Below are 25347 nucleotides of genomic sequence, written 5' to 3' on the forward strand. Positions count from 1 at the left end.
ATGTGTATGTGAATGTATATGTGTATGTATATGTGTATGTATATGTTTATGTGTATGCAAATGTGTATGTATATGTGTATGTGTATGTGAATGTATATGTGTAATCAAATGTGTATGTATATGTGTATGTATATGTGTATGTGTATGTATGTGTATGTATATGTATATGTGTATGTGTATGTGTATGTGTATGTGTATGTGTATGTATATGTATGTATGTATATGTATGTATGTGTATGTGTATGTATGGACTGACGTGGTGTGTATTGGTGAATATTCCAGTGCCGCCATTTCCAGCACTTGATCTAGCACGTAAATGGTGAAAAGGAGACCAGATGGCCAATATTTGCTCATCAACAGAGGTATCAGGGAGACTGGAAGTACAAAGTTTCCCTCATGAGCAGCGATGAACATAGCGTGGGTGACGAGCAATTCCCAGTGTGACACAGGTTTTGTAAACTCCGGCCGCCAGGCACGATGATGAATTCCAAGGATAAACCTCTGCAGAAGAGTACCGATAAAACATTATAAAAAAGATATTGTGAAGAACAGCATATAACAACTGTAGTTGACATGCCAGGAAAAAAGATTACAAAATAAAATGTCCATATGAAAATTAAAAGTCCATATGAAACATAAACTATGTAATCCAGGGTGCAAATTCACAACGTCGAACAGTATAATCCAGAAAGACAAACAAATATCAACCAAAAACACTTTAGAGCTGCAGCAGATAAACACGCCAGCGTTCACACATTCACACGTAGGGTCAATGTAGCACAGCCAGTCCCCCTACTGGCATGTGTTTGGGAGGTGAGATGAAACCTAGGGTTAGTGATATTACCAACTGTTGTGCTGGAAGTTGCATTACTCAGGATCTGTCCTGACTGGAATGTATCGGACAGCACCCTTCTCCAAAACCACAGAACCTGAAACAAAAGGATGCACAGCTATAAATTCCATGATATTTTATTGAATACATTCTACACCACTCGAATGTGTCTTTAATCGATCAGGATTAAACCCATCAGTGAAGGAAGGTGTTTCTTTTTTCCCCTCAAGATGATTCACTGTATATTTGAATCGGATGTAAAATAATATAGAAGACATATTTAAAGGCAGACAGTGAATCATTACAATATGTTGTACTTAATTTAAATCTCTGGAGAAGTGATGTGATGCAGAGCGATAAGATGCATTAAAGGTTTATTATAATTTTATTAGGACTGGCAAAGTTTACATGTTAATAATTTCATTCTAATGCATGCAGCGAATGCAGCCAGTGTTCTGTTCTTCTGTTTGGAGTTCTTATCACCTGAAAATCACTCACTGATGCTGAGGATGGAACCTCATGAACAGCCTAAAGATCACCGTGAGATTACTGAGGATGGTACCACTTAAAAACCATGAAGATGGTTGTGGATGTTCTTGCTTGGATAGCCTTAGGACTGCAATTGCTAACAACAGTTTACACTCAAGTCTCCATCACTGAACAGCTAATATCTTCAGTTTGATACAACAGACTTAAATTTAAGATTATAATGAATACAGAAATAACTCAAGTTTCTCACAAGCTCATGAATTCCTGGTTACACTACTGAACTTTTCGATTGCACTGGTGTCACCCAGATGAGGATGGGTTCCCTTTTGAGTCCGGTTCCTCTCAAGGTTTTTTCATTATATTTTTGTTGAGTTTTTACTCACCACTGTCATCTCTGGCTCGCTCATTAGGGATAAATTTATCAATTTAGATATTATTTAATTTAATTTAAATTGAGATATTTCTGTAAATCCAGATAGAAATGATCTCAAACGAAATGATCTCAAAAGAAATCAATTTTAATTTAAAAAATATATCTGGATTTCTGTAAAGTTGCTTTGTGTCGTGTCTATTCTTAAAAGTTCTATACACTGTAAATATAATTGTTTGATGTATCAGTGGTGGAGACGGATGCAAGTGCAGATTGTAGTTTAGTGAAAAAACAAACAATACAAATAAAGTTGCTTAGAAACACTAAAACATGAATTGGGACATCAAGGCAAAAACGTACATAACTAAAGCAATGAACAGCAACGGAAGACAGACGCTAGACAATGGGTGAGGTGTCTCTGCAGAACAAAAACCGTGTTTTCCATTTATTGGACATTTTCAAACCGGCATGAGAGTTTTTCAACCCCCTAACCTGATTTGTTAAAATAACCCAAACCCTAACCATAACCGTAGTTTGGATGGTTGAACAATGCCTATCCGGTCTGAAGACTCACTTATGTTCCGCAGAAACCTTTACTTGAGACATTCTGTGAGGTGCTAGACATGACTTACGTAATAGTGCTCATTAAACCCTAAATGTGAAACATGTGACATGATCAGTGAGGTGCAATGGCTGATAGGAAACGTAGTTCAGTGCCGATTATTTTGGCATAACCCTACCATTCTGTGTAAAGCAAAAACAAAAGAATTTGTCGTTTCAATACTTTCGGAGGGGACTGTGTAAGCTTTGGGAATTACACTAATATGTAAATAAGTACCAGGTGTGTGTGTTAACATCATGCCTAATATTGTAAATGTCATTAGTAACCGCTGTGGAGAGTTTGTTAGGTGGAATAAAATGTTGGTTAAAGACCTAATGTCAAAAGGCACCAATAAATGATCTCCCATTCTTTATAGTGAGTATGAGTAGAGCTTAAATGTAAAGAAGAACAAGTCAAGTAAAGACTTTCACATGATGCTGAGGATATCCCTTTTAGCAGTGCAGTCACATAAAGAGAGTAGCACAGGAAATGCTTCTTTATAGCTCTGAATGTGACCACACACTGTTCAGAGGGTCCACACCAATTCTGTCAATAATCTCTTCAGTAACATGGGTCTCGTCACATTCATGTAATTATCAGGTTTCTGTGTTAGTGAACACAAGTAGGTTCAGGGGGTGTAACAAGGCCAGATCAAGACAAGAGATAAAGTGAGTAAGGAGACAGTTTACAGCTGTCATCAGGTGCAGAACAACTTTTTCTAATTGCAGTGTCATTTATTATAATGTTTGTTAAATAGAAATGAAAAGAAATACATCCTCAAGTTTAGGGCTAATAAGAAAACAAGGATTAATTACATAGTTATTGAGTACGATGCTGTTTGGGTTAAAAAGCACTTTCAGATAGCATGGGCGGCTGTGGATCAGGTGGTAGAGCGGGTTGTCCACTAATCGTAGGGTTGGCGGTTCGATTCCTGGCCCACATGACTCCACATGCCGAAGTGTCCTTGGGCAAGACACTGAACCCCAAGTTGCTCCCGATGGCAAGTTAACGCCTTGCATGGCAGCTCTGCTACCATTGGTGTGTGAGTGTGTGTGTGAATGGGTGAATGAGACACAGTGTAAAGCGCTTTGGATAAAAGCACTATATAAGTGCACCAATTACCATTTAACATCTTGTGGATTAGTGTTTCCATCTGATACTCACCATGATCGTCCTGTGATGTGTTCAGCAGGAGATGTTCTCCTTGATCATTAGGATTTTCATCTGAAACATAAAGTTAAGTTTAGTGGTTAAAGAACATTTACAAGGGTTAAAACAGCAATGATTCTCACCTTGACTTGTGTTTGCAGGATTTATTTGTGTATTAGGCAGTGAGTAGGTTTGTGGAGGATCAGGGTTTCTGCGGTTTTCTGCAGAAAAAAAAATTCCCAAGTGAACTCACTTCAGAATCTTAATAATGGGTTAAGTCTAGTTAATTTACTGTGAAAATGATGTGTATGTGAAAGCAATGTAGAAGCTGTCATGTTATTCCTTGTAAACATTTACATAGATTTCTTTGTAAGAATAAATCACATCAGTCTTGCACAAAAATTTAAACATCATTAAAAACTGTCAAAGTGACAAAAAGTTATGTTTAATGTTGCTTCTGTAGCAGCCCTCTGGTTTAATTCTGCTAAAGAATTAAACACCATGTAACAGCTTTATGGTAAACACAGCATCCTCCTCTAATCATACGGTGCTACTCACGGTTTCTTCTTCTTTTACACCAGTACACCACAGCAACAATCACTCCAATCACTGCAATAGTCCCAGCTGCTCCTACTCCTACTCCTGTCCAAAACCCGGCTAAAGGAAAGAAAGATCAGATGAACAATTGTGTTATAAAATACAGGTCGAGCAAAAACTACTACAGCTGTTGTTTAACCTAACAGTCACCCCACCTATAATCACAATTATATTACTTATTCAACAAATGTCTTTTTATGTACTGTATAATCACATTTATGAAATCACAACACAGTTAAAAATAACATCAAATTTTGTCCATTTTTTCCAATAATGGAAATACGGATGTTTTATTTATAAGCAAAAATATTTTTTCTCTATTGTAACAAAATGAACACTTAACATCTGTTATCATGGAAATAACTAGAGTGCTATTACAGATGCTCTCATATAATTATTAATTGTTAATAACCCAGTGTTTCATGTTTTGAGTAAATAATGCTACAGGGATACCAGAATTATAAGATTATAAGCTCGAGAACATGTTTTTTTGTTGTTGTTTTAAATAATAAGTAATAAGTAGGTAATGGGATGGTAAAACTGGTTTGTACTTGTTTACAAACAACACATCAATTTTCTAATGTGAACTCAATAATAATCAGTAACTGTAGCAGTGACATATTACCATATTAAAATTACCCATTAATGTAACTTTTCCAGTTAAAATATCATAATATGAATATCATTTAATGTTGAGTAATAAACAATTAGACATTATAGTGTACTTTTTAAACTTTACACCATTTTAGTGTCTTACAGCCAAAACATCTGCTTATTACACCAGTGCTTCCAAAATTAACATTTTTATTATAAAGTTTTTCTATAAATATTATTATAATGATTATAAATTAATATTTAGCAAGAACTAGAAATAAATACCAACTTTTAACCATTACTGTACTAGTTACTAGTAACTGGTGTGTTGTGTTATTTGTGGATACGGAAAGTGAAAGGAAATTCTCTTATATCCTGTATGCTCTTATATTATGAACTGCTATTAAGACACCTTAGATACGCAGATTACTGGGTTATAGTTTCTATTTGTGTCTCTGCTATCAAATACCTATGATGAATGTATTAATTTAATTACTTCTTTGAATAAGCTGATCACCTACAATCTTTATTATAGATGACACATGTATTTTCTGTATCTAGAAAAGACTTATTTTCGTAGTGTGCTGTGTGTTTTGTCTTTCTGTCTGGTACCTGCACAAGTAGAAACCCGCCTACACACTACTGCTTATCAATGTATATAAATACTCCTGTTTTGCATGAAGAAACCAGAAGTCTAAAGGCACAGCATGTGTGTCAGTGTGTGTTCATTTGGACTCTCCAGGCACCTGAATACTCTGTGGTAAATCACACTTTCTTGCTTATAGCACAGAACTAAGAGTTAAAGTGAAATATAAGTCTGAAAAGGCTGACGGAGGTCTGAAAGACATAATCTGAGATTTGAAGATCTCTAACAGAAAACATGTTACTACAATATTACACTCCCATTACACACTCAAAACTGCACTGATGCGAACTTCCATTACAGTCTGAAGTGAGTGGCGTGGTTTTCTGCTGCTGCTCTTCAATGGGTTGGGATGCTGCAGCTCCACACTAATTTAAAGTCAGAACCACATATGGGTGTAATGGTCCGGCCACATAAGTTTGGCCATGTATTATAATTAACCAAGTGTCACGATCTCCCCTTTAGACAGAGCTGCAGCTTGCAGCGCGCTTGGAGAGCCGGAGCGTGCGTGCGTGCAAGAGTCAGATGTGCGATTGCTCAGCGAGCGCACGCTCTTCGAATGTTGATAACTGTGACATTGTTTACTGTGGACACTTGCGTTTGTTCTGTTTCTGTTCTGTCTTCTCCCTGTTCTGTCATTGGTTGTTGTTTGAGGGTGTCTCTTCATTGTTTTCAGCTGTCAGCACTTAACACTGATTATGTTTGGGATATATACCCCTCGCCTCCCAGTACACTTCGCGGAGTATTATAGTTCGATAGTAGATAGTTAACATTACGTACCTTGATAGATTAATTTAGTTTAACATTAGGTTAGTTCTCTTAGACCACGCTGGTGTTTTCCGCTCCCAGTTCCCAGTCATAGTTTCATGTTTCCTGTTTTGTGTTTTGACCCCGTTTCCAGTGACCGCTACTTCGATTTTTGCCTAGCCCCGTTTATGCCTGTTTGCCAATCGTCCGACCCGGTGACTGTTTCTGATTACGTCTCCGTTTTATGATTTGTATTTATCTGCATATCTCTCTTTAATAAAGCTCTTAACCGCAATTGCTTCCACCTCTGTTCCCGATTCGTGACACCAAGTTAGAAAATTAAAAACAAAAATAACAAAAAAATGAAGGACAGAATTCATTAGGGAGTAAAAAAGTCCAGTGAACTTAACATACTGAAATAAATGGAATGAATGTTACTGGTTGTATAAGAAATTAAATCTGCTTTACAGATAATTAAATACACAAGTATATCTCACCTCTGGGAACTTCCTTTACAGCTTTATTCTCTTCATTCAGGTTTTCTGTAAGAGAAAAAACATTTGATCATCTTGGTACAATCACAGCTCGTCTGTGTGAACTCTTCTCAATGATGCTAAAGTGTTTTACTTTGTACCTGTAGATCAGGGACACATGTAGGTCAGGTCACTACTAATGTAGCTCAGTGTTTACATTCTCAGTCTTACCTTTAACTCCAGTACTGTTTTAACATGCCTTATTAACTTACCCTCTCCACTAAAATAAAAGCTTTCATATTAGTAACACTATAATATGTGATTATAATAAATGATCAAATATTTTAGAATAATGTCAACTGAATATTTTGACAATGAACATCACTTAAATAGTATTTCATAGGTAATACATTGTACAAATAACCAAGAGAATGATTTCAGCTCCACTGTTCCTGCTGTCTGGGGTAAAGACGTTCTGATTTAAAAATCTACTGCACATTCGTGTAATGAAAATGATTTAGATGTAAAGTTGTGATGCTTCTACAAGTGTGTGATGAAACAAAAAAGATGGACAGGTGTTGTGTGTTCTCCTGGCTCAATCTAACACACATACATAAAGAGCTTTGTAATTAGCTGTTCAGTGCAGAAGTCCTCAACTAGTAGTTAAAACACTGAGATCATTAAATTGCCCCATATGAACCGCTTTTGTTATACAGTAAGCTTAGTGCCTTTCCAATTTTCCCTCATGTCCAGCTTTGATTTCTGATGTGTGTAATGGTCAGTGTGTGATCTACTGAGACTAACTCACTTACCATGGACTGAGAGATAAACACGGCTGATCTCTACTGTTTTTGTCTCGACAGATCTCTTGGTGCGACTCACTATCTTGGCGCTCCAGTAGAGAGCTGCATCAGTAGGTGTCAGATTGCGCAACACCAAGGAACAGTTCCCCTTACGCAGCTCTTCCTCAGGAACATCCACACGCCCCTCATATCCCTCACCCTGATGGGTCTCCTCACCGCGTCGCTCAAACACAGTCTCAGATTCGATGCTCCACTTAATATACGGTGGTCCATTGACTTCAGTCTGCAGTTCACACGGCAGGACAGCTGTAGACCCCACATGTCCAGATACAGTGAACTCAGGTACTGCAGAGAGGGGGTCTGAGATGGGAAAATTAAAATCTAGATTACTTTCTCACCTTTTAGACAATGATCTTATGTTAAGAGCCTTATTTCATCTATTTTATAACAAAAAGTTACTTACTCACACACACGGTACCCAAGACGATGCAGATGGAATAAAAGGAGGTCATGATGCCCCGATAGTGTCTGGAGGAGCGTGTGAACGTTTTCTAAAACAAGGAAAGGAAGGTGTCAAAAAAGAAATATATCTGAATATCAAAAGGTAACAGAGTGCTTATTGGTTTATATCAATCATTTCTCTTTTTATTAATTTATGCTATATTACTTATACAATATACTGTAATATTTAATTTCAGATTCCAATAGGACAGATAAAGTCATATCCTTGTAAATCACCACCAGTTCCACAGCGTCAAATACATCAATACTTTCACATGATAATCACCATCATCTCCTCCAATGGGCTTTTCTCAAGTTTTTCCCTATGGAGCACACAGCAAATATCCTTCAACATCAAACATACATCAAATTTAATTTAAGAAAATGTATATGTGCTCTCTCGCTCTCTCTCTCTGTCTGTCTCATATATATATATATATAAGTATATATATATATATATATATATATATATATATATATATATATATATATATATATATATATATATATATATACACACACACACACACACACACACACACACACACATCATTGTAACTGGATATGAATAACTATGAGGTTCTAATTAAGTTTCACATTTATAGTTAATTTGTTTAATCTTATAGTATGAATAACAAAATACAGTTAATAGTGATAATAACTATTTTCTCTACAGTAAACAACTATTTAAGGTAAACATAATAATAATAATAATAATAATAATAATAATAATAATAATAATACCATTTGGCAGACACCCTTATCCAGAGCAACTTACATTTATCTCATTTATACAACTAAGCAGTTGAGGGTTAAGGGCCTCGCTCAAAGGGCCCAGCAGTGGCAGTGCTGAGATCTGAACTCATGACTTTCAGGAGTCCAACATCTTAACCACTTAGCTACCACTGCCCTCAGTAGTATAAGTATAATAATAATAATAATAATATTTTAAAATAATAATGAAAATAAACAAACAAAAAACCTCTCCAAATGTTGTGGATAAAAATGTCATAAAATAAACATGAGGGAGACCTAGTATCCAGTAAAGGGGAGAAGAAGAAAAGACGGGCACCAAGACACACAGAAGCGGTGTGAGGCGGATATTGACAAATATTGAATATTGAATTGGATTCACACTTTAAAGATCTTAGATCTTTAAGAGTAATACACTATGGTTTATTAGTCAAAAAGTCAAAAAGAAGTATACGAGCTGAGGAGTGCTAACACACACACACGCACACACACACACACACACACACACACTCTCGTACAGTCAAGGGCGGGCATGTAGACATAACACACACACTCTCTCTCTCTCTCTCTCTGTCTCTCACACACACACACACATAACATTATAACTTTATAAGAATAATAAAATAGAGTATTAAGGTAATATCTTATAATAATAGAATACTCTTTATAAAAAATGGAATAATAGGATATGTAGGACAGTAGAAGGGTAGTATAATGATAGTATGAAGTAGGAAGTACAATAAACCGTTTTTCAAGCAGTATAACTATATATAAAATAGAGATATAAAGCAAATATGAAAATAAATTATAAACTAGAAATGCAGGCTTGCAAGGAAGGCCATTTTTTAAGAGAGAACCATGAGGAGCCGTTTATAAGGGTGGCTGAGTCAAGCTGCCCCCCCCGATTGTTTTGTCTCTCCACTTTTTGATTCTACGGGTAATTCAAATCCCTTGATTTTATTCTCTGGGTTAGTCGAAATCCCTTGGTTTTGATTCTATGTGTAATTTGAAAACCCCTTGGTTTTGATTCTATGTGTAAGTGGAATAGCCCTTTTCTTGAACATAAGAGTAATGTAGATGAGCTCTTTTTTAACCCTATTGGTAGTGATATCATAGTCTTCTTGAAACATATGGGTTATTTAGTGTGTAAATACAGTATAAATACTGGAGCTTAAGCTCAGGGTATCAGATCACTTCTGAGAATTCTCATCGGTGTGGATCTCGTGTGGTAGAACGGAACCAATAAAGCTGGACCCTTGCTTCTTCTCACTCACGGCTGGTGTCTTTTTTCTCTCTCCAACTGGGCTCAGAGGTAGATGTGAGTATTGACTTCTAAGTTGAATTTTAAGTGTTTTTGGGTAATAGGCTAAATTTGAGCCAGCATTTGGCACCCCAGATGGGACTGGGCTAAGATCTATATGTCTGGAATCTCTCCCGTGGGACTTCGCTCTCTAAGCAACAGATAGGCCGTGTAGGAAGAAGGCATTGCAGACGCCTGTTATTTCAAAGCTCTGTTTTAGTGGTCTGTTGTTACGATTGGGAAGCCCCCGGGGTGGGAAGAAAGACTAAGTTGGTCTCCAAAAGAACCTTGAGTGAGTGAGAAGAGGTAAGAGAAGTGTAGATTGTAGAAGATTGTAATTTTGTAATTGTATAAGGTTCATAAGACTGTGTAAGGAAATGGTATATGTGTTGTGTGAGTGAAAGTCCTGCAATATCGCTGGAGGAAAAAAAAATAATAAGACTCCAGGGCTGAGATAGAAGGCAGGTGGAAAATGAGGCCTCGAACCCCAGATACCAGCTACTAAAAGTGTGGCGATTGCTTAGTGGGGACCCCTAATACCGCTGGTGAAAGATTCCAGTTCTGAGATAGAGAGGGGAATAAATCCTGGGCCCAGGTCCGGGTCGCGCAATACAGCATGCCCGGTGTATGAATGGAATGTGTAATAACAAATGTGTGTGCTTATAATATATATGCTTATAATAGGAGTGCGGTGTGAGAGCGTGTAAGTTTTGGAGACAGGGAAAAATGTATTTATTAGTGCTCTGAACATGAGCTCCATACATAAAGAGATATGTGTGTTGGATAAGATTTAAAAATTAGTGTCGGGGAAAGTTGGATTTAATTTGTATGACTGTAAACTTCATGCATACGGAGCTGGTGTGGAGGTGCGTTATACCCTGAAACCTCATGTAGTAACATAAATAGGTGTAATAGTGTGGAATACAATGTGTGTATGTGAGCTTGCTGGCGTTGTTGATAGAAAGGGGGGTATGTGTGTGTTCCTGTCTGTTCTTATCTGCTCAAGCAGGCCTGCCGTCTTTGTGGAAAGGAAAAAAAAAAGGAAAAGAAGAAAAATGTGTGTGTGTGTGCGCACTTCAGATTGAGCTGAGTAACACAGAACAGTGTGAGATTTTATTTATTTTTTTTATGTTTTGAATCTGGTACAGACTTTCAGTGAGTCGGGTGTGACTGTGTGTATAATTAATTTGGTATCAATAACTGCTGTATGAGTGTTTTAAAAATGGGGGAGCAGTCAAGAACATTGTAAATATTTTAGACATCTGCCTGATTGCGCATTGTGTAAATCAGAACTTCTAGACCTGTAATATATAAAAACATATTCCCAGATTGTGTGATCCAGGGAAAAAGGAAGACTGAAGGCAGAAAAAAAGTGTGCATTTTCAGGCCCCAGAAGCCATTGTTGAGAAATGAATGAGTCAGATGCTCCAAATGTGGAGGAGAAAGTCCATTTGGACCTTTCATTTATATTCCATAAATAAAGTTATAATAAAGGGTTTCTCTTTTATGATGTGTGAGCAGAGAGATAATAATAATAATAATAATAATAATAATAATAATAATAATAATTTGTCTATATGGCTCGTTTCATTCAGTGCCTTGTCTATAAATCCCTGCAAAGATGTTAGGTATAATATTTGTAGCATTTTAGTAACTATTGTTATACAACTTGAAGTTAGTAAGTTATAAAAAATTGTGTTCACAATTATGGTAATTAAGTACATAACACTTAAATTCCTTTTAAATTATGTGGAAAAACTAGTTGGAACAATATGATTTTTATGAGTAATCAAGTTAAAAACTTGTGTTTATTATACAGATTATTAAATGAGTTTTAATTGAATACATTTGACTGTAGAGGTAAAGGTGATTTCTCCAACTCAGTGTGGTTCGTTGGTTGAAATTAATTTAAAGTTGTCAGAACTCAAAAATGATTGGTGTTTTGCAAAACTGTCTGTGTGGTTCGCCTGAAAGAGTTTTAGGTGTGTTTATTGTTTGTTTAGTATTATGGTGTTACTGTGCGTGTTCCAAGTTATGGGGTAACTCCTCAGTCTCCTGGCATGACACCAGACTGGATTAAGACCGTGTTGAGCGGATTGTATACAGTTCCATATTTATTTCCATATATAGATTGTGGCTGGTCAAAAGCATGCGTGCTGGAGCTCCAAAGCATTCTTTTCATTTTAATTTGAATTCCGTGTGTTTCCCTGTTTGGAAACTGAATGAAAGTGTTTTGAGTTCCATGGTGACGGTTATCTAAAACACAGAGCGCGCAAGAGAGGGAGGGAGCGCGTGCGAGATATTTCTTTTTCTTCCCCTTTTTCCAATCCTTTAGTTATCTCACACTCTACATTAAAGTCAAGGTGACTCAATATATATATGAGCGTAAACATATTCCTGTAAAAATTTAAATCAATCAGTATTTTTGATGTTATCAGTCCGGAGAGAACTTTAATAATAGTTTATGTGTTGTGCGGTGTGCCACATAGATTCTTCTGCACAGGCATATCGACATCTTTGCCTGACTAATGATAAAATTGATCAGCTGACATGTGAACCTGTTCATTTTGAGTGATGTACTTAACATATTAATAAAAATAAAAAAAACCCTGAAAAGTAAAACAGACCCGAGGTTACAGTCTCTCCCCGTATCAGGCTAGGTCACATCCTCCCTGTTGAGATAATGTTGAGCCTAAACATTTGGTTTTAGAGAACGCTGTACCTTCATGAACTGACTCGCTAACAAGAGCTGGAATAACCATAGCTAATTTGTGTATCGGTGATTCCTATACGGGTACGTGTCTGTACATTGTTAAACAGTGTAAGTGTAAATTCTTCTGGCGTGTGGTATTCATGTTGCATAATGATGAATAATTTCTGCATGTTTTCTCTTCAAATGCTGGTTATGTCCAGTGATGAGTAATTAGTAAGATCAGATGGCAGTAGTAGTCTGCACATTTTAAACCCTCTGTAAGGTGTTGTACGCCTGTTACAGATGTGATATCCGAGTCCGTAACATTAGAATAAGGTGATGATTACGTAATGTGTGTAGTTAATGTGGAGTACGAGTATCTGGATTAGGCAGCCTTGCATAATGGTTCCTTTTGCCGACATGTTGTGCTGATGTGAGTTTGGGAGTCAGTTTAATTACAGTCTCTTTACAACAGTGTAGTTTGAAGTGATTTGTTTCTCTTCTGAACCGTAGATTGGTGAATAGAATAAAGTAGTTATGCAAATATATATGTGTGTGTGTGTGTGTGTGTGTATATATATACATATGTGCTATACGGTGTGCTATGGATATGTCATACAAAGTATACGAGTTACAATATTTAAATGATACAAAGCAGTGGTCACAAACTCGAGGAAGGGAGGATATACTGCACAATCTGTGAAGTGAATTGATAAGTCGATAAAACTGAGAGCTGAGAACTGGATGCAGGTGTGTGTGATCTGGGAATTGCAGTCCATGGCAGCCAGCCATGTTTGTGGACCGCAGTGCAGGATGGGAAATGTGGTTTGTGACATGAGTAGATTTAACACTACCTTAATATGGTCAAATACAGTTTAAATGAAATGGATACATTTATAGGACAAATCTTATGCCTTTCACAATTGGGCGCTCAGTCAAGGTAACAACTTGGTGGTAAATTGAAACAAAGTTCATAGATGATAAATTTGAGTGTGGTACAGTTATAAGTTAATAAGAGACAAAGGGGTACATGCATGTCTACCATTTAGACTAAACACTATTGTTGTACACATAAAACCAAATTCACTAGGTTGTTTTGAATGAAAATTAGGGGGATAAAAGTGACTAGAGGACTGTAAATACATAACTAGATCTCAACCTCATCTACTCTATTATTGGGATTATCACTCGTTGGCACAGATGGGTATGTTAGGTTAGTGTACACCACAAATTTTTAGACTAAAGGGATTTTGTTTTCCTTTCTTGTAAATGAAAAATCAGGAAGGGATAAGAATGTATCATTGCCAATTGGGTTTGTAATTTTAAAGTAACTATACATGAGAGTGGAAGACCCCATTAAGAGAGGTGTTATTCGTTTGATTAGAGCAGTAGAGATTACTTTAGTAAATTTTTTAAATGATTTAATAGACCAACATTAGTTAATCTCTGCAGCAATATTTCCTGATCCACTGTGTCGACTAAAATAGACAGACAGGGAAGTGCAGAAGGCACCGTGACATTGTTTTAGGACTTTCAAAACAACGGTTGTGCTGATATGTTTATATGACCTTAGACTTTTTGCAGACTGATAACATGTCAACGGTTCACTGAAAAGGCTTTCTAAAAGGGACATAGGACAGGAGGCTTTGGGATTTGACTGTAATGATCTAATACAGTGGGAGTTCCCTGGTTTAATAAATAAACAAATAAATAAGCTGATTTCCAAATTTCTGGTATAACCCCGTTGTCTAATGGAAGATTAAAATGACAAGTTAAAAGAAATGAAATAATATCAACTGCTAAGTTTAGAAATACAGACTCCACACAATCAGGGCCTTGTATTGGATAATTTGAGTGATCTGTAAACATCAGACGTCCTAATACGTTAAAGACTGAACTCCTCATTTTGTGTTGTTTTTGAATGGCTTTCTGCTTTATTGAAATCAGTGTACAGTAAATTACTTGATAAATATTCACCGTTTTAATAGACCTAGATCTGATGCATAAATTTAACATTTAATGAGGAGTTTTGCAGTTGTGTGTTCCCAGTTGTCTGTCTCCAGTTTCCAAAGTGGACAGTGATGATGGCACCCCTCATCATGAACGCGCTAACATACCTGGCACATTGTGGGCTACATAAGGTTGAAGCACAGCAAGTAACAAGTACACTGTAGTAAGCTAAAGTGAAGTATAGTCATCCTGTGTCCTGTAAACAATATCTTCAATCCTCAGAAAAGGATGAAGGGACATGCCCACTTAGTCTAGCATTATTACAGCAAGCTGTGATAACACCTTTCACACAAAATGCGATAAGTTCTGCAATACAACCAACCCACCCAGTAACCTTTAGTTATAGTATGATGTATATAGAATTTATATTATATTTATATTTTATATATATATATATATATATATATATATATATATATATATATATATATATATATATATATAAAAAGATGTCCCGACTGTAACCCATTATTGATCAGCGCTTTTTCCAAGTGACTGCATGTGAGAGCTCAAGGCCGGTGCTCCCCTTAACATTCCTAGATCAGTAGTACACCTGGAAGCGTCTCCTTCGGGGGCTGTGGGCTCCCCTGTGGTGTACTCCTCTGTGGTCATAGACTCCCTTGCATGCTCCAAAGGCCGTCAGGACATGATTGGGGTCATCCTCCGCCCCATAAAAGCACAACAAATGTTCCTGGATGTTATCAAGTATGGTCTGCAATGGATCACTGATTACTCACTACAGGACAACATCCTGAGATCCAGGTGTTCTTGGGACAAGCCTGACATTGAATGGACTTATGCTCTGCACCTGTACTAGGGCTTTCAAACATCAACAAAGACTGTGTCTTACATGTGACTGGGGGGGGGGGGGGGGGGCGCTGCTGGGGGGGGGCCCGGCTCAGGAGTGTGAGACGCTTACAAGGCTGTAGTTTATGTATTGAAAACATTGGATTTGGTGGCACAAGGATTGCCAGCACGGGGAGATGCTCTCTTAGTGCAGATCACTGGGAAAATTGCTCTCTCACACATCGATCTTATGTTCATAACACCAGGACATATCTATTTTGAAAGAACAGGATATGGGGATAGGGGGTTAATCTATGTGCCACCCAAGGTGAAATTCTTAAGCCTATTAGTGTGCCTAACACACCAACTGTAGTGTTGTAGTGCCTAATTAATTCTGTGGAGTCAGTCACTGAGAACACTCACGATTGCCTAGCCGAAATTCATATTTCCTCGAGCTTAAAAGTTTCGGGTCTGAAATTTCACAAACATTATGAACACCCTGATCTGCCCAATGGGCTGAATTGAAATCTATCACTACAGAGTGCAACCTGGTTAAGGGTAGAATTGTTAATATATATAAATATACAGATAAATACTGACGTTTAGGCCCATGGATTGTGTCGTCTGTTTGGAGTTGTTTGAATGCAATGTGGTTCTAGAAAAAAACGTTGGAACGCCACTTATCGAGCAAATAGTTTAACTGAATTCTGATTCTGACTGCACTTCTCGCTGTATGTATTACAGATGCCCATGATCTTAGCCAGTGTGCGAGGGGGAAGGTAGAGGAATGATCTCTGTACTTGCAGGCAACGGTGGAGGATAATCTAAGTGTGATATTTGTGCTCGAAAATTTCTTCCTTGACCAGGGATAGGTCCTAGATCTGGCATACCATCTCAAGTTAACGTAATTTGTGCTGATACTAAACGTATTTCGGTAGATGCTCTACCTCTTGCACTAATGACCTATCACATGCAGACTAACAGCAATATGTATCTAACACCGCATGAAATGCTTACGGGTCGACCCATGTCTGTGTCTGTTCCTCATGATGGACTGCCGCTGGAGTAATTGCAGATGAATCAAAAACATATATGAGACAACTAACTATTATGTATGAAGCTATCTGTTCACAGGAAAAGAGCTAGGTGCATTGTTATGGGTGAGGCGTTACCGCCTCAACGGGGGGAGGTGTTCACCCGGAGGTGGGAGACCCGGAGCAGCGAGAGAATGCTGACTACAAGGCAGCAGCGGACTACAAGAACATGCGACCCCCGGAGGATGCTCAATCCTCCAATGACGAGATGGTGGGGAACACGTGAAGGTCCGGTACGAAGCTGCTGGGTACGAAGCTGCTGTGTACGAAGGTGCTGTCTACTAACTCTCAAGTCAGTGGCAGACAGGATGAGAAGATGTGAAGATCCATACCCTGGATGTACGTGCTAGCCTAACCTCTCCCCAAAGGGTGGCTCTCTACAGTACGTAAAGTGCTTGAGCAGAAGACAACCAGCATACAGAGAGATACTGCCAACAGAGACTGTCAAGTTGTATTATTATAAAATGTTATAACATGTTTGTGATATGACGCACTCAGGCACGAGAAAAGTATCATGGTGCTGTCGAGCACATAGTGCTGGCAGGGTGGGAATTTTTCCTCATAGGATGTTTTTTCGCTCACCCCTGACTGCGAAGGATTGGGGTTTGTTTTTTGGGGGGAAGCAAACTCTGCAGGTCCCGACAAATACAAAACTGTGGGCTGACAGGCCTAGTTGAGAAAGATAGGGACGTGTAGATCCACGTACTGTGCTGTAGTGGCCACTCATACTTCGACTAGTGACGGCAGTAGTAATAATGAATGATTAGGGGAACTCAGTTAATCACACGTATAATCGATGTAGGCAAACAAACGTATAATCAAGGTAGTTAGATTCGAGATAACATACATATATAGTTGAAAGTAGAAATTAAGGGTTATGGTTAGGTACATCTACATGGGTCCGGCGCAAAGTGGACGTAGGGGGGTCCTAAGGCCCGTTCTACAGCTGGCAATCTACTATGAAGCCTCGGGGCGCACAACGCTAGCACGTCTCCCACCGGGTTTACAAAACCTGCTCAGCTCCTATTCTGATCAGTGTTGCGTAGAAGTGGTTAATGTAAGGGACCCATTTGATTACGAGGACAGAGCAGGAATTATGGCGTCGTTAGAGTAATCCTCCGACAGCTAGCGAGGGACAGCCATGGGGTGCGGCAGAACCAGTTCCTCCACAGATACCCGCTTAATTAAGGTAGTGTATGAGGCTTTATAGCCTCAGAGGGGGGAAATGTTGTGGATAAAAATGTCATAAAATAAACATGAGGGAGACCTAGTATCCAGTAAAGGGGAGAAGAAGAAAAGACGGGCACCAAGACACACAGAAGCGGTGTGAGGCGGATATTGACAAATATTGAATATTGAATTGGATTCACACTTTAAAGATCTTAGATCTTTAAGAGTAATACACTATGGTTTATTAGTCAAAAAGTCAAAAAGAAGTATACGAGCTGAGGAGTGCTAACACACACACGCACACACGCGCACACACACACACACACACACACACACACACTCTCGTACAGTCAAGGGCGGGCATGTAGACATAACACACACTCTCTCTCTCTCTCTCTCTCTCTCTCACACATAACATTATAACTTTATAAGAATAATAAAAAGGAGTATTAAGGTAATATCTTATAATAATAGAATACTCTTTATAAAAAACGGAATAATAGGATATGTAGGACAGTAGAAGGGTAGTATAATGATATTATGAAGTAGGAAGTACAGTAAACCGTTTTTCAAGCAGTATAACTATATATAAAATAGAGATATAAAGCAAATATGAAAATAAATTATAAACTAGAAATGCAGGCTCGCAAGGAAGGCCTTAATTTTAAGAGAGAACCATGAGGATCGTTTATAAGGGTGGCTGAGTCAAGCTGCCGCCCCCCCCAGATTGTTTTGTCTCTCCACTTTTTGATTCTACGGGTAATTCAAATCCCTTGATTTTGATTCTCTGGGTTATTCGAAATCCCTTGGTTTTGATTCTATGTGTAATTTGAAAACCCTTGGTTTTGATTCTATGTGTAAGTTGAATAGCCCTTTTCTTGAACATAATAGTAATGTAGATGAGCTCTTTTTTAACCCTATTGGTATTGATATCATAGTCTTCTTGAAACATATGGGTTATTTACTGTGTAAATACAGTATAAATACTGGAGCTTAAGCTCAGGGTATCAGATCACTTCTGAGAATTCTCATCGGTGTGGATCTCGTGTGGTGGAACGGAACCAATAAAGCTGGACCCTTGCTTCTTCTCACTCACGGCTGGTGTCTTTTTTCTATCTCCAACTGGGTTCAGAGGTAGATGTGAGTATTGGCTTCTATGTTGAATTTTAAGTGTTTTTGGGTAATAGGCTAAATTTGAGCCAGCACTACTTAATACTGTAGGTCTGTAGGATATCAAACCCCAAAACAAACAGCTAGTGATCACTGTGATAAAAAACAAAAAACAAAAAACAAAACCCTGTATTGGTCAAATTTATCTCATAACACCTTCCAAATATTTCCAAACACGTTTTACTGACAAACTGAATATACTCTAAAGATACAGTTGGAGAAACTGCTGAAAATTTTCCAGAGAAATGTAATTTTCCTGACTTCCTCTTTCTCTTTTTTCCTTTTATGTATCCCAGAATTATTGGCACCCATATTTTTAAGGAATATGTTGTATAAAACAGTACACAGCTAGTTAAGTTTTCTGTTCAGACAGTCCTTACAGTATGTTCAATTTATGATGAAATGCAGTTCATTGGATGTTTACTGGCAATGATTTGTACAATGAAGTCTTTTTTTTATATATATATATTCAAAATTTACTAATTAAAATACGCCCTTATAACATATACACATGAACTCCACCTATTTAAAATGAGCATTTCCTATTTGAGCATTGTATATTCTGTAGAATATGCCTACAGTAAAAAACAGCATGTATCAAGACACACACACACACACACACACACACACACACACACACACACACACACACACACACTATTCCTAGTGTCCCTGGCAGCCTAGACTACATTACACTACACCAGAGCTTAGCCAGAGAAGCTGTTTTAAAACAATATTTACACACACTAGATGTGGGACCAATTCCTGTGGCAATATTATTATTAACCGCTGAGTGGCAGTAGACTCAAGGGGATACATTAAGCACCTGTGTAGTAAGTCAGGTGATTGGGAATGGGGAGAGAGACAGTTTTTTGATCGTTTTGTGGATCTTGGTGTAAACATGTTCATGAGGGACTATGTAATTTAATCATTTCTGGAAAAAATAAAGAAAGACCATGTACAAGAACAAAAAGGATTTGGATTTATTGCACGTGTTAATGACTTGCTCAATCTAGTTACCAGTCACCTCTGGCTTTGCTGGGAAGTTATTACACTAGACACTAGTCAACACTAGTTTTCCCAAGTTAACAACATTTAAATGTTAATACAGACTAGGCTAACTGTATTATTGTCTTATTAAAAAGAGTCAGACACCAGGCTGTTGAAATACATGAGTGTCAAAATAAGGAATTTGAGGAAGAAAGTTAATTTCAAGAAAAGGTTTTCTTTATTCATCTGCACTTATGTATAGTTAAATGGTTGTTTTATTATTATTAAATTTTTATTTATTTATTTTTTACATAAACCAGGCCTTATCCTATTGAAGAAAGAACACTGGGTTTGTGTAAACAGGCCAAATATTTTATAAAACTAAATAGAAAGCAAAGGTTTCAGAAGTTTGACAGTCCCAACCTTAAGCATTCTAATGAAGTGTAGTTGGTTTTGTTTACCATAAAAGGTCAGATTTCACTAAAGACTCTTACTTCCTCTGTTACTGTGCGCGTATGAGAGGGCAGAACTAAACACTTCCTCGGGTGTATTTTAATTTACATGTTTATTTGTTAGATTTAGTTGATGTTAGTCGGTATAGAGTATGTGGTTTATTAATCTTGTCAGTACCCAGTAGAAATAGACTGCAGGCTTTTTGAAAAGAAACAACATTGGTTAACTATGAATAAATAAACCCTGGGAGTTGTTCTAATTGTGCGGTTGTTGTAATTGTGCGGTCAGTACAACAGAGTCTGAACAAGAAGGTGAATTATACGCAGTGTGTGAATTATACACGGACATTCAGGAGGGTCAGCTTTTTTCGGTTTGCACAGATTAGAGTTGGTGTAATGCAGATGTGTGCTTCAGAGACCCACTGTCCTGTATCCTTAAAACAGCACATGAACACAACCCTTTAAATGCTACAGTTCATACAGTGCTGTTCAGCTTTATGTGATGAATAGTGCCTTGAAGGCCTTAAAATGTAGTATGTACTTTCTGAACTTCTCCTCAACTTACTTGTCTTTTCTTCCAGTAAAAACCTGCCTTATGTCTGTTCCCTTTCTCTTACTCATGACATCACCAGTGTTAAATGAAATCTGAGTGCACAAAGGCCTCTGTTATTCATATGTGAGAAGGTCACTGCATTAAATTTGTATTTATGACCATCCTAAACTACACGGATAAAACAGGAACCAGTAAGTCGTGACGAAAGTGTTGCATCTTACACAGTGGTATGGTATTGGTATCGAACAATTTAGTAAAGAAGAACAAAAAGAAGATGTTTAAAAACGTCACAGTTTTTGTATGATACACCATCTCAGTATGGCACAGTTATAGTGAAGTGATTCCTGACCATTTCACCGCTGGGTGGATAAGAGAACGCATAGCTTACTGTTACTATATTCAATTCAATTCAGTTTTATTTGTATAGCACTTTTAACAGTGGGCATTGTCCCAAAGCAGCTTCACAGAAATATATAACTTCAGGATATAGATTTTAAATGTATGAATTTATTTAATGAGCAGACAGAGGTGATGGTGGTGAGGACAAACAGGATCCAGACTCAGAAGTGAACCCGTCCTCATGACCACGGATAGTAGAATTATAAATAAATGTCTTCTATAACTGTGTTAACACTACATGGTCAGAGAGTGCAGTTGTGTAAGCAGGAAATGAATGACAGTTTTTACTATAGTGAAGGCTGTAACTTCCATGCACGCGCATAAGCACCAGTTAAAATACACGCTGTGAGTAATGTATTTGGTCTAATTTACATTTTTGTGGTCGTGAATTATTATTTATTTAAATTCAGAGTCGTGTGCTATTTTAATTAACAGTATTTTATCAGCTTGCTTCATTCACACTCAAGCCTTAAAATGACCTGAAGATAATATCTACACATCATCTTAATCATTTCACCATAATCATTTCATTTTGATGAACTGTGTGGGGAATTTATACTCGAGATACAACTTTATTAAAATGATGACATTTATTTTCTCAGATAAAAATAAATTCTCTCCATCACATTCTACCGACTGAGTGTAATATTCCCCGCATTTACTCCACTGCGCGCGCTCATGCATAAATAAGAATAATATAACCCATTTTAGGAGCGGACAAGTTTAATATTGATTTTTTTTTCCATTATTAAAATTTAGTAGTAGTCTATGTGGAAGTTTAAAGATGTGGTTTCTACACTGTAAAGAAACAGATCTAGACTAACACATGGTCCAGAGGTGAGGATCCCGCTGTCGGAGAAGCGGCCTGGGTTACAGTGTCACTCTCAGTGCTGTGAGGTGTTCAGGTGTTGAGGTGTTCAGATGTTGAAGTGTTCAGGTGTTGAGGTCTCTCAGTGCAGTGGGGTGATCAGGTGTTCAGGTGTTGAGGTGTTCAGGTGTTGAATCAGGACTCTGGTGTAAAGTTTGTGCCAAATTAAATATACGGATCACACTGATGATCCTTTGTGACCCTTAACAGGAACACTCACAACACCACAGTGTATATAGAAGATCAGATTAAACCAGTAAGAGACTCCTGTTAGAGCTATTAAACGTGTTGTTTTGTTAAACGTTGAGTATCACCTTTCAAAAAGATACTTTTTCTAAAGTATAAAACACCCGATAGAAGCTGGATAAGAATTTAATAGTAAAACAGTTTTACCTGAATTCACTCGATCAGATCTTGTCCAGAAATGCCTACATCACTGCAGAAACCGAGGCTGTATACTGGTGAAGGCAGAGCGTCGTGTTTACAGTCCTCCACTCCCTCTATAACCTCTATAACTACTCCCTCTATAACCTCTATAACTACACTCTCTATAACCTCTATAACTACACCCTCTATAACCTCTATAACTACTCCCTCTATAACCTCTATAACTACTCCCTCTATAACCTACTATACTCTTCTCTTGCTTTTGTGTATGAGGTAATTATTCCTCATGATGAGTTAAAGAGTATTTAATTAAATTAAATAGATTCCGTTGTATTACATTATTCATAAACTAGAAGTCTATAAAAGTCAAATCTAACACAAGGAAGTCGATTCTTTTAGTTTCGTTTCAGTAATTCCAGATTATTTGCATCAGATTGGGTGGAGAAGACACTCATTCTTTTTTGCAGGCAGCATAGACAGTGGCAAATAGAGATATATAAAATGCAAATAATACTATTTACAAAAAAAAAAAAAAAAAAAAAAAAATACAAATGAAATGACATTTACAATTAATTACAATCAATTAATCAATTAATTAATTCCATCCATCCATCCATTTTCAACCGCTTACTCCTTTTCAGGGTCATGGGGAACCTGGAGCCTATCCCAGGAAGCATGGGCACAAGGCGGGGTACACCCTGGGCAGGGTGCCAGTTAATTAATTCCAATTAAATTAAAAAGTACAAATTACAAAAAAAAAAAAGTAAAAAGCATTGTCACTCTCAACATGTTACAACTAGGCTAACCCACAATATCCTGTTCAGTCCTTCTGCCAGCTTCATAATGCCTCAGTGACTTTCACCCAGTCGTATGTCAGTTATAGCATATAAGAAAGCAAGTTGTTTCAGCATCTTATTATTCTAACAATTTGCACTTTTGCGTAGCACAGACGCAAGCAAAAGCAGTAAATCATCTTTGTTATTTTAACACTTTGTATTCGTTCCTTTGACATGTACAATAGAGCTTGGCTTAGATCATGTTCATGTGGGTCAGGAAGTGGTTTCTCACTCAGTAAACAGACTTGTGCGCTGGTTGCTTCATTAACAGCAACATTTTCTATTTACATTTCTATGTATTCATATGACTTTTCTTATCTGTTTCTGAACATCTTCATGGCACTTTCAAAGTCGATTAGCATTGCAGTTAAAGCAATCTGTTGGGCGCTGCATCTTAAAAAATATATTTTAATATTTTGCAATACTGGATTTGAGATTTCCGTGAGCTGTGAGCTATAATCATCAAGATTAAAAAAAAAAAAAAGTCTTGAAATATTTCACTTTATGTGTAATGAATCTAGAACATATGAAAGTTCCACTTTTTGAATAAAAATTACAGGGGAAAAAAAAAACTTTTCCATGCATTCTAATTTTTTGTGATGCACCTCTATAACAAACATTATAATGGACTATTCTGATGGAAACACAGGCCAGATGTTTGAAGTGTAAATTAGAGAGGGAAGGAGATGGGACACCACTGGTCTTTGTTTTTCAGCTTTAAAAAGTAGAAACAGCGGCCATTTAACACTCATTCCACCTGATCATTCTCAGGACTGAATATGAATGCGTAATACAAATATTATCTTTATGATTTGCATTAACACTGCATCTGTTTTGAATGTTGGAAAATTATATAAAAGCAGAAATGTTTTTAAATAATGTCATCTCACTGGCTGTGTATAATTTATTTTTATTTGAAGATATTTTGAGACACTATTATTAAAAAGCCAATCAGACAGAGAGACAGAATGTACCATGGGATTTACCAGAACAATTTTCCTGTAAGTCATGTGGGTCAGTACCTGTTTACACTGTGGCTTGTTTAGAGTTACCCAGTGCAGTCATGCAGTATTATATTAGTGACCGATACGTACTGCAATAAAAACGGTCACAAAGGACACATTATGCCTCTATTTTTGTCTTTTTAAGATAGAAATAGTCAAAACTACATTCTTTTTGTATCCGAGTGCAAAAGAAGAAGAGGTACAACTAAAGGTTTTCTCTCAACTCCCTTATTAAACATTAAGCCTTGGTTTAATAAACACTGTGGTGAGTTGATGAAGTAAATAAATACAGAAGCTCTTGTTTTTGCCATAATTCTTTTTGGTAAAGATGAGCGTGTTGTTGTGAATACAGTGAGGGAAAAAAATATTTGATCCCCTGCTGATTTTGTACGTTTGCCCACTGACAAAGAAATGATCAGTCTATAATTTTAATGGTAGATTTATTTGAACAGTGAGAGACAGAATAACAACAAAAAAATCCAGAAAAACGCACGTCAAAAATGTTATAAATTGATTTGCATTTTAATGAGGGAAATAAGTATTTGACGCCTCTGCAAAACATGACTTAGTACTTGGTGGCAAAACCCTTGTTGGCAATCACAGAGGTCAGACGTTTCTTGTAGTTGCCCACCAGGTTTTCACACATCTCAGGAGGGATTTTGTCCCACTCCTCTTTGCAGATCTTCTCCAAGTCATTAAGGTTTCGAGGCTGACGTTTGGCAACTCGAACCTTCAGCTCTCTCCACAGATTTTGTATGGGATTAAGGTCTGGAGACTGGCTAGGCCACTCCAGGACCTTAATGTGCTTCTTCTTGAGCCACTCCTTTGTTGCCTTGGCCGTGTGTTTTGGGTCATTGTCATGCTGGAATACCCATCCACGACCCATTTTCAATGCCCTGGCTGAGGGAAGGAGGTTCTCACCCAAGATTTGATGGTACATGGCCCCGTCCATCGTCCCTTTGATGCGGTGAAGTTGTCCTGTCCCCTTAGCAGAAAAACACCCCCAAAGCATAATGTTTCCACCTCCATGTTTGACGGTGGGGATGGTGTTCTTGGGGTCATAGGCAGCATTCCTCCTTCTCCA

The 25347-nt window shown here is 37.5% G+C and overlaps 1 protein-coding gene across 2 annotated transcripts; it reads right to left on the reverse strand.

Moving 5' to 3' along the window:
- Positions 1-256: 256 nt before the first annotated feature.
- LOC128618006 (uncharacterized) lies at positions 257-25347 on the reverse strand. Of its 2 annotated transcripts, none has more exons than XM_053641346.1 (9): positions 22430-25347; positions 7762-7849; positions 7308-7658; positions 6520-6564; positions 4000-4098; positions 3585-3662; positions 3457-3516; positions 845-929; positions 257-501 (listed from the first exon to the last, which is right to left on the reverse strand). In XM_053641346.1, the coding sequence occupies exons 2-8, from the start codon at positions 7808-7810 to the stop codon at positions 868-870; spliced, it is 744 nt and encodes a 247-aa protein (XP_053497321.1). In that variant the 5' UTR covers positions 7811-7849; positions 22430-25347; the 3' UTR covers positions 257-501; positions 845-867. The 2 variants fall into 2 exon arrangements, with proteins under 2 accessions (XP_053497321.1, XP_053497320.1); XM_053641345.1 differs by lacking the exon at positions 22430-25347 and adding an exon at positions 8086-8205.

The sequence above is a fragment of the Ictalurus furcatus genome, chromosome 14 (genome assembly GCF_023375685.1).
Source record: "Ictalurus furcatus strain D&B chromosome 14, Billie_1.0, whole genome shotgun sequence".
Lineage (NCBI taxonomy): Eukaryota > Metazoa > Chordata > Actinopteri > Siluriformes > Ictaluridae > Ictalurus > Ictalurus furcatus.